Here is a 10145-nt window from a genome sequence, read left to right on the forward strand (position 1 = left end):
CGAATAACTTAACTGCTGCTTTGATCTTAATCAGTTCACGGTATTCATGCTTGACTGTGCGAAGCCACGCCCTCCCTTCTCCCTTTCCAGGTCAAGGGGAGTTTCTCTCCATTTTCACAAATGATTTTTCTAGCCTCTCTGTCAATGACTCTGAGCTCTGTGATTAGCCCTTGCTCGGTCCCCTTATATTAAGAAAAGGAAAAGGAACGGAACTTAATTTAAGCGTCTAGTCGTTCTAGCGCTGGGGCACTAATTGAGGTCACTGTAAACAGAAATTAACAATTAAAACAAAGCAAGTCAGAAGTTGGCTTTTGAGGAGAGGGGAAACCGGAGTACCCGAAGAAAACCTCTCGGTGCAGAGTAGAGAACCAACAAACTCAACCCACATATGACGCCGAGTCTGGGAATCGAACCCGGGCCACATAGGTGGGAGGCGAGTGCTCTCATCACTGCTCCATCCCAGCACCCCTGGCAGACAAACCTGGTTGGTGGCTATAACTCGCTTAACATGTTTGACCGAGGACTGAACCAACTAGCAGAAAGTCTTCGCGGGAAAACCTTCGCTGCCCGTTCGTCTTTCGTCACTCAATCTCGTTCCCAGCCAACCATGTTGGCAACACAGCAATCGAAGAGGTGAGAACGTGATTAAGGTGTGGTCTTCCTGGGTAATTTTCTTTCGAGGTGACAAGGTATAGGGGCATATAACTCCGCTATATTTTTTTCCCCAATTATATTTATGGTTAATCTTTTGCTATTTGTTAAAAAATATATAATAATTTGTGGAAACCTAAATGAACCTTGAGTTTCTCTAGTTTTTTTGACAAACAAATCATTCACTGTGACGGCCGCTGCACAAAAGATAGTATGGGAGTCCTGTGATCACTCTAGCCGAAAGTTTTCCCAAGAGTCTGCCCAATATCGTTCGCCATCATCTTTCTTAATGGCCCTGATAAGGAATGTGGATGTTATTTTCAGATAAAAGCTTTTCGTGGCGTCAAGGTTAACAGCTTAGTGATTTGTTCGTCAAAAGTGAACTAACCTGGTTCTGGATCTGGTTATTTACCGGTAGTTTACGTGGTTGATGTCAGTTTTATCTCATGAAACTGCGCAATGGTCGACTAATTTAACAGGTAATTGAATTTTGAGTAATCCAGTCCGCACAACGGCGATTTAAATCCAGTTCTCACAGCAAAGAAACTTGCATTTGCGTCCCATCGTCACCTTTAACACACTCAAAGCAATGTTTGTTTTTTTCCTGGTATATACAAATGATCATTTATCTAGATTCACATCGGCATTTACACGTTAGCAGGAACTATATAGAGTATCACGCTAACTTTAAAAATAAATAAATACATAAATAAAATTCTTAAATATATTCATCATATTGTCAGACTTAATCTTGTAAGTAGTTGCTCAATTTCTCCAGTATCTAGAGAATTAGCTAAGACAATTTCTGATTGAAGCCTGTTCCATTCTTTAACTGTTCTTGGAAAATAGTAATATTTAAAGATCATCATTACTTGCATGCTCAATACAATATTTGAAGTTGTGAGATGTGTTAACATGAATTAATTCAGTATTTGTAATTTTGAACATATTTGTACATAAACAGTCATATTGATGGCGAAAAGTTAGAGATTCGCATTCCAGGTCTCTAATCATTGAGGTAACACTTGACATATATCTGTAATTATCGCTTTTACAAAAACGAGCAGCCACCCTTTGTATGTTCTCCAGCTTAAATATATCTGTATCACATTGATAATGTGGGTCCCAAACAGTTGAAGCATATTCCAATTTTTGTCTGACAAGTGTCTTATACAAGGTACTTTTGGTGTCTTGTTTGCAGAACCAGAAGTTTCTGGTGATCAAATTTAAAGACTTAGGGTGTGTTCGATTCACCGTATTTTGGAATAGGAATACATGGAATTGAACATAGAAGTCCTTCGTTTTTATGGAGAATCACATTAAAATTGTCAAAGACCTGCTAAAATGCTACTTTAATCATATCTCCTTGTTGCTTCAAAATGCTAGACATACCGTTTTAAATCATCACTCCAAGTATTCTTATTCCGGAATAGGGTCAATCGAACGCACGCTTAGTTGCTTTTAAAATTTGAATCCAGTGTGACCCCTAAGTAGGAGTGCATTTCAACATAGGTTAGGATGGCTATTGCAAAAGTATATATTCTAGTTGGTGGATTTTTCTGCCTGGAGATGCACAATTAACAAAACGTTTAGCTGGGTTGAATTCCATCTGCCAGGTGGGTTGCCATACTTCTAATTTGTTTAGATCAGACTGTAATTTATCCATGTCTCCAGCAATATTGACATATTGTTAAGTCTACTCTATATATTTATGAAGTGAGAATCTGTGCACATGAACTGACTATAAAATTAGATGAATCGTTATCTTATTAAAATACTTGGCAGATAGTAAATAAACTTAACCTTAATGTAGTGAAGATAATGTACAGGATTGTGGCAAATCTGTACATGAATTTCTTAAAATTGATATCAGTTTGCATTCTCTTAAAGATATTCAGAAAATTATGCTAACAATTTAGACTTATGCAAAACATGGACCAGTAGTCCATGGACAACCCCGGTGGCCCAATTCAATGACCACACACATTATCATTGCCAGAGCTGTCACTGCCACAGAAAAATCCCCTGGAAGAGTGGTTAGCATTTGTTGGAATTGTAGATAATACTGCTTCCATACAGCTGAGATTCTCAGAGTATGGTTGGTTCTAACTCTTAGTTGACTTCTATTAAAACCTATAGGTTGTCATCAGACATTCCAACTCCTTTTGAAGGAAAAAAAGGAGTACTTTTTTAGCACCCAAGGCACTCACATGAGCGCTTAAGGTGTGAGCCTGTTGGGGGGGGTCTGGGGGTATCCCCCCATAGGAAATTTTGCAAATGTAGTTTCTCTCAAGTGGCATTTCCTGCATTTTGACATCATTTTTGTGGTATTCTGCAAGGTCTTTATTCTTACCACTGGAGTTTCGGTCATATTTGTCCACCATAATAGAGTAAGACTGCTGGCCTTATGGCCTTATGCACAACATGAGGTGTTCAACGGAGAAACTGGGCAAGACATTGTAGCATAAGAAAGTGTATTATGCAAAGTTTTACACTCAGATCACAAAAACATACTTAAGATAGGCAATTTTTCCCTTGTTTTCAGAATTTTATGTTAAATAGGGAAAATCTGATAAAAATTGGGAGGGGGGTGGGGGGCAACTGTAAATCAGCAGACTCCCGATCAAATTGGAGGGTTTGAATGTCTGTTTCATGGTGTTTAACCCAAAACACAGGTCACAAGTAACAGGTCAGTGTTTTAACATTACAGAAAGAATCCAAAACATTCATGAAAGCTATCCTTAGGCCTAATGTTCGCATTGGTAATTGGTTACGGTTCTTTCGATCTGTATTGGTAAAACAATGACCTGTGCCTTAATGTGACCTGTGTTTTGTACATACCCAATTAGTGCTAACTATGTTTTGCACAACTCGATCCATAACGTTTGAGTTCCCAGAACCTCTTCAGAATGCTCAGGCTTTATGGACTAGGCTATCATCTTAGACTGAGGTTTGAGTAATACACTACGGGACAAAAGGATGATGTTGTGAGGAAAAGTGTTTTCACTCATCACGTTTACACTGCCACTTGTGACAGAATGCTTTAGCGACTCGTAATGGAATGCTCTAATACATATTGAGAAAAGAACAAGGAACTTAACCGGTTTGGGCCTTTTTCAAAGTGAGGAAAATAAGGAAAGGAAAGCTACATTCAACCACAAGACAACAGTCATTCCAATAGAGACCACTTTAACAGAAGTGACCTAAATTCAATGCAGTTTCATTATATTTATTGAAAATTACAATTACAGTGAACATTAGCAAAAAGATTATTTTCCTACTTGTAAAATGTGTAGGTTAAAAATTATTAATTATAAAGAAATATACAATGTTTACAGTACCTGAAAATTATAGGAGGTCCACAGGCGTTATCCGTGGACCGGTTCCATGAAGGATCCATAGACAGGGTCGACAGGGGTAGTCCATGGACGTGGGGTCCGTGTTTTGTATACATCCTGAAACTTTGATGCATGCCAAATTTGTTTAGTGTCTTAATTTGAAATGTCCTCTTGCTCTTCTTCTTAACTTGAATGCTACTCAGTTCTTGGTTTACTTACAAATTAAAAAATGTAACATCATGTCCCCTAAACTGCAGCACCAGCAGTAGTGGTAGTAGTAGTAGTAGTAGTAGTAGTAGTAGTAGTAGTAGTAGTAGTAGTGGTAGTGGTAGTGGTAGTGGTAGTGGTAGTGGTAGTGGTAGTGGTAGTGGTAGTGGTAGTGGTAGTGGTAGTGGTAGTGGTAGTGGTAGTGGTAGTGGTAGTGGTAGTGGTAGTGGTAGTGGTAGTGGTAGTGGTAGTGGTAGTGGTAGTGGTAGTGGTAGTGGTAGTGGTAGTGGTAGTGGTAGTGGTAGTGGTAGTGGTAGTGGTAGTGGTAGTGGTAGTGGTAGTGGTAGTGGTAGTGGTAGTGGTAGTGGTAGTGGTAGTGGTAGTGGTAGTGGTAGTGGTTAGTGGTTAGTGGTAGTCGTAGTGGTAAAGTCTATGTAAACTCTGCTCATCAAGTTAAAAGATAAGCAGCTGCATTTACCCAAACTAAATAAACTAAAAGTAATGCTAATACACTAACATTTTCCTTATTGTTAAGGGGACACATTGTGTTGGATATCAAAACTGGACATTCATCCAATCTATGCATTTCTTGACTTGAGTGTCTTAATTCAGTTTAAATTAATAGAGATGTACCTACATGTAGAGCGCCCCCACCCCCAACCTGGCAAGTAAAATCATCTGGTGTTAGCTAGTGTAAAAACTATAAGCCTCACCTTCAGGTGAGAGAGGAAAAATTTGACCCTCGAACCTGTTGCATAACCTAAATCAGTCGCCTTAGAAGACTCAGTGGAATCCAATAAGTCAATCATTTAACGTCTTTTCATTTTCTGTGCAGATACGATGTGAAAAATTGGTAGTTTGGATTACGATGGCCACACCTGGTCCCCTGGCCAGCTCTAAGGAGAAGACAAATGGGGCCAAGCTGAGTCGACTTATTATTGATGGTGGAACAACTGTACTAAGAAATGTTTTTGACACTCATCACCCTCCTGCTAACTTGGCAGCTGATCTCAGTGCCTGTTATTCTATCCTTAACAACCTTTTACGCAGAAGAATTCTCAATGGTCACCAGTGGGACAAGCTCTTTCCTGTTTGTGGGGCTGCCCCTGACTCCAACACGTTTGATATCACTCTGTTGTTCCTCCTTCTGACCAACATTTGCGGACTTACCCCTCCCCACACTGGTTGGCATTGCAAGCCGCTCTCAAGTGACGCTTCTCGTGAAGCAAATCTTGCTCGCATTAAGTTTTTCCGTAATCAGTTGTATGGGCACATCACAACCACTGGTGTCGATGAACTGATGTTCAATGCTCTGTTGCAGGAAATCAGTGCCGTTTTAGTGTCACTTGGGTTAAGTCAGGCAGACGTTGATCGATTGAAGGCAGAGCGATGTGGAGAGGAGGATTATCTTAACGCATTACGAGACTGGGCAGAGAGTGAAAGAGATCTCAAGACTCAACTTAATGAGGTGCGTCAGTGTCAGGACACAGTCCTGGAGTGTGTCAAGGAAAGCAACTCTATAATTCAAGACATTCATCAAATTGTTACTGAAAGCCGTGAGACACAACACAACACCAATCAGGAGGACAAAATCCTAAAGAAACTTGCAAGGGTTGACACGGAACCTGATATCACCGATTATACAAAGAGATACTTGGAAGGAACTCGTGAGTCTTTCTTTGCTAAAATCAGCGCCTGGTTGGATGATGCAAGTTCTCCAAATCGTGTCTTGGTGCTCAGCGGAAATGCAGGGATGGGGAAATCTGTCATCGCTGCTGAGATGTGTAAAAGAATGCACGAAGCTGGCAGATTGGCGGGAAGCCATTTTTGTCATCATGACAGAGCTCGCCACAGGAATCCCAAGGTGATGATGCAGTCTTTAGCCTGTCACCTGTCATGCTGTCTTCCAGAGTACAAGAAAGCCCTTGTGGAACAGCTCTCCGGAAATCTGGGTGTAGAGATCAACGACATGGAAGTAAGGGATCTGTTTGATTTGCTTTTTTCAGAACCTCTGAACAGGGTAGCAGATCCAGGTTTTACATCTCTTGTGGTAATAGATGCTTTAGACGAAAGTGAATACCAAGGACGAAATGATCTTCTTGACGTGATTGCCAACTTGTTTAAGAGTTTACCACTTTGGCTTCGATTTTTGGTGACAACGCGACCCGAAGTTAACATTTGGAACAGCCTCAAAGATTTGCAACCACTGCTACTCGAGCCAAAAGATGAAGAGAACTTAAAGGTCATTTGTTTTTACTTTGAACATAGTCTAAGCGATTTGCTGGAATTTGAAAGGCGGGAGGTGGTCTTAGATTATCTCGTGCAGAAGTCAGAGGGAGTCTTCCTGTGTGCCAAGTTTTTGGTAGATTTTATAAGGGCCAAGTGTTCAACTTTTCTCACCTTGGAACAACTGGACAAGACCCTTCCGGCGGGCATCGCGTGTGTTTACCAGTCATATTTCCAACGGCTCGAAGAAGCCTTGTGTAAGGAAGTAAACATAACTGAAGAGCAATTTCTGTGTTTCCTGGGTGCGATTGCCGCTGCCAGGGAACCACTGCCATTGGGCTTTGTTCCTAAATTGTTGTGCACGAACGAGTCGTCCTCGATTGTTGTGCGAAAGGCGAGCAAAGCCATTGCCATTGTGTCATCACTTCTTCCTGTTTACGAAGACCGCATTCATTTCTTTCATAAATCAGTCAAGGACTGGTTGACAGACAAGTCACGCTACGGGCAGCACTGTTTCAGTGTGGAGGAAATGGAAGGCCATAAGATCCTTTCTACTCTTTGTTCTAACGAGTTTGACGAGTTAAAGAGCAGAGGTATTGGCAACTTACAGTCTTTCACTGACACTTCAAGGTATGCCTTGGAACATGGTGTTCAGCACATGTTACAGTTAGACCAGGACATGAAATCTTGTAGCCTTGAACAAGGGGTTGGAAAATATGTGTCAGACCTAGAGCTTTTGTACGCAAAGCTTTGTGTGAACCTGCCAGGAGCCACGGAAGATATCGTTGGTGTAATGAAGCAGGGTGGTTTGAAGACGATATCTGCCGAGTGTTGTGACACCCTTTCTTCTTTATTGTTTCTTTTAAAGAAGCACCGCGTAACCTTGCAGGAATATCCCTTTACTATTTTTCAGTGTTCGTTAAATGAGGGAAGTAGTAAGTTATCTTCTGACTCCCGCAAGCTTCTGGAGACCAAGTATTCCGATAAACCTCACATGGAGTTGTTAAACAAAAATCACGCCCAAACAGATATTCAAGCTCGGTTTGTTTGTGGATCACATGTGGTTTGTTTCGATGTGTCCCCTAGCTTAGAGTACATGGTGTGTGAATGTCGCGATGGAAGCATTCAGTTTTGGTCACTTGCTTCAGGTAACCTCAAATGGAAACGCTATGTCAAACCAAAACAGTATGATGTGGGTGGTCCATTTAGAATCATTTTAACTTCGCGTGAAGTGGGTGTTGGTTTTTATCGTTCTGTTGTATTTCATCCTATCAAGGATGTCATTTTGCCAGGAGTGCTAAACATTGCTTACTCCTTTAATGGAGACTTGAAGCCGCTTTTTCCTACCAGTAAGTGCAGTTTTTCTGTCTGTTCTATTTGCGGCGACGAGATGTTAACTGATTGTCCCGACGATGCAAAGTGTCTTACGATGTGGAATCTGAACGATGGTAGGGAGATTGATCGTGTCTACAGAGAAAAAGACATTTTTTCTTTTGCAATGTCCCAAGATGGAAAGGTCGTGGCAATTTCCCATTCACCGGGCTCTATTTGTTTAGTTGACCGGGAAAATGGTTTTTCAACTCTAGCAGAGGTACCTTTAATGCACAGTTTTGGAATGATTAGGTTTTCACCAGACAGTCGATTTCTTTTGGGTTCAAGGGAGTTGTTTTTCCGCCAAATATTTCGTTTAAGCATGACTGACGGGCCCGAGCTTTTCTGTTTGATTCGCCTTGAGGATTCTTGGACAAATTCATTTGAGTTAGAACCCCATAGAATCGGTGGCTTTTTGTTGGGCGATCCTCTGAGTATGGTTTTGCGCGATTGTTCCGATGTAGTGCTTAACAGCCAATCGCTTTTAAGGAACCACATACGTAAAGATTACATTGAACTAGTTTATCGGAATGCACCAACGAAGAGCACAGAGTTCGGACTTGTCAGATGTCTCCGACTTTCGTTAACCGGTGAGAGTGTTTATGCTTTAGTTTGTTCCGGATCGCGCAGATGGCGAATTTTAGCTTGCGACGTTTTAAATGGGGAACTTAAAGGACAGAAAGAAATTGAGAGTGACTATATCTTTGATTTTGTAACTTTAAAAGAAGGCATTTTGATTTCAACTATTACCACACTTGAAGTGTGGAACTTGGACTTGTCAGTCTGCATGCGACAATGGAGGTTTGCAGCAGATACTATCTTTCCTATTTCAGATGATCAGGTGGTATGCATAACACATGAAACGCGACAAGGGATCATTTTGAATACTGTTGGTGGAGATAATGTGGTAACATTTAAATTTCCTCCTGGTAGGTTGATTGCTTGCTACGGGGACCTCCAGCTGTTTGCCTCGCCTGGAGTGGATGCAGAGTTCATTGAAATGAGGCAATTGGGTAAAACCGAACCACTGTGGCGTGCACTCCAGGGTGCCCATTTGTCAGGTTTGATGGGATCATTTTCCCCCAAGGGTCAATTTATTGCTGTTTTTGTGAAGCCCGTCACCTACATTCTCGATGCATTTTCGGGTAATGTGATCCGCTTTTTTGGTGATTTCACCACTTGCAATTGTGAATTCATCGGTGACGAGGAGTGTATTTTTGTGAAATCCGTTCACCCAACTGGCGGCCGCCTTGAGCTGTTCAACGTAAGGTCTGGAGATCTACTCGGTGTAAAGGATGTTGAATGGAACGTTGGTATTTTGAGTCCTTGTCCTTTAGCAACTTGTCCTAGAATGGGTCTCCTTGCCATTTGTTCACGCACGCAGTTCAACTTTGAAATTATCAAGGTGAAACACCCGAGAGAGGAGACACTCAACACGGAGACAAAAAGGTTAGTTTGCAATGTCTCGTTTAAAAGCCAATCGTCGGTATTCAAGATGTTCTGTATATACTTTATGCTTGCCGGTACAAACCATTTTCTATTGTGATTGCTTGGAAGTGTGTTTTTGATTCCCATATACGTTGGTATGGGCTTACATGACTGGTTTGCTTGTGGACTTATTCTCGCACCATTAGCCAGTATCAAAAATACCATAATACTCTTTGTTTGTCCCTCCAAAATTTTGCATAAGCATTGTTTCCAGTTTCTCTTGGGACCATTGTAAGTCCCAACAGAAAATAAAAACAATGCTTATGCAATTTTTTGGGTAGGGTCGTACCTCTTGTTGAACACCATAGGTAGCTTAAGGTAATTCCTTAATATTGCATTGCGCATCCCTACTGCGCTCGATTTTAATGTCAGCGCGCGCACATGAGCACGTGCGCGTACAAAACGTTAGAGATTTCCCTCAAACTAAGCCCGATAGCGAAATAAATGCTCCTTTTCTCTCAAACGAGCACGGTGAGCCCCGATTTTTTTCAGGTATTTGCTAAGAACAGTCTAATAAAGAACATATTTGAAGAAGAAAAAAAGTTTGATGGTAGAAGATGAATTGTTTTGGAAAACAGTTCCGTAGTGGGTGTATTTTGGCCAAGGCGAGGACTTCAAGCTAACTACGGAACTGTCCCAAAGAGTGCACTATTCCCACAACAAGGCAATCAAAAACGGCGTAAATGAAGCTATGCTGCTTATGTGAATAAAAGGAGCTTTATTTTCAAAATAAAATTTCGTGTCTTTCAAGTAACCAAGACTTAATTCAGTATGAAGGTGATTCGAATTTTTAACGTGAAACCAGTAAAAATATCCCATTTTAAGGGCCTCTTAACACAAGCCCGGGTTGGACACCGACCCGGG

At 41.2% G+C, this 10145-nt stretch overlaps 1 protein-coding gene across 2 annotated transcripts in view; it reads left to right on the forward strand.

The window, feature by feature from the left end:
- The first annotated feature begins 938 nt into the window (after positions 1-938).
- Positions 939-10145, forward strand: part of LOC137971304 (uncharacterized) — an 11088-nt gene continuing 1881 nt past the window's right edge. The window contains exons 1-3 of one of the 2 annotated variants that reach the window (XM_068818122.1): positions 939-1130; positions 1616-1669; positions 5032-9242. In XM_068818122.1, coding sequence (XP_068674223.1) covers positions 5065-9242 — 4178 coding nt within the window. In that variant the 5' untranslated portion in view covers positions 939-1130; positions 1616-1669; positions 5032-5064. The remainder of the gene's footprint in view (positions 1131-1615; positions 1670-5031; positions 9243-10145) is intronic. The other variant, XM_068818121.1, reaches the window with a different exon arrangement.

Source organism: Montipora foliosa, chromosome 9, assembly GCF_036669935.1.
Source record: "Montipora foliosa isolate CH-2021 chromosome 9, ASM3666993v2, whole genome shotgun sequence".
Classification (NCBI taxonomy): Eukaryota; Metazoa; Cnidaria; class Anthozoa; order Scleractinia; family Acroporidae; genus Montipora; species Montipora foliosa.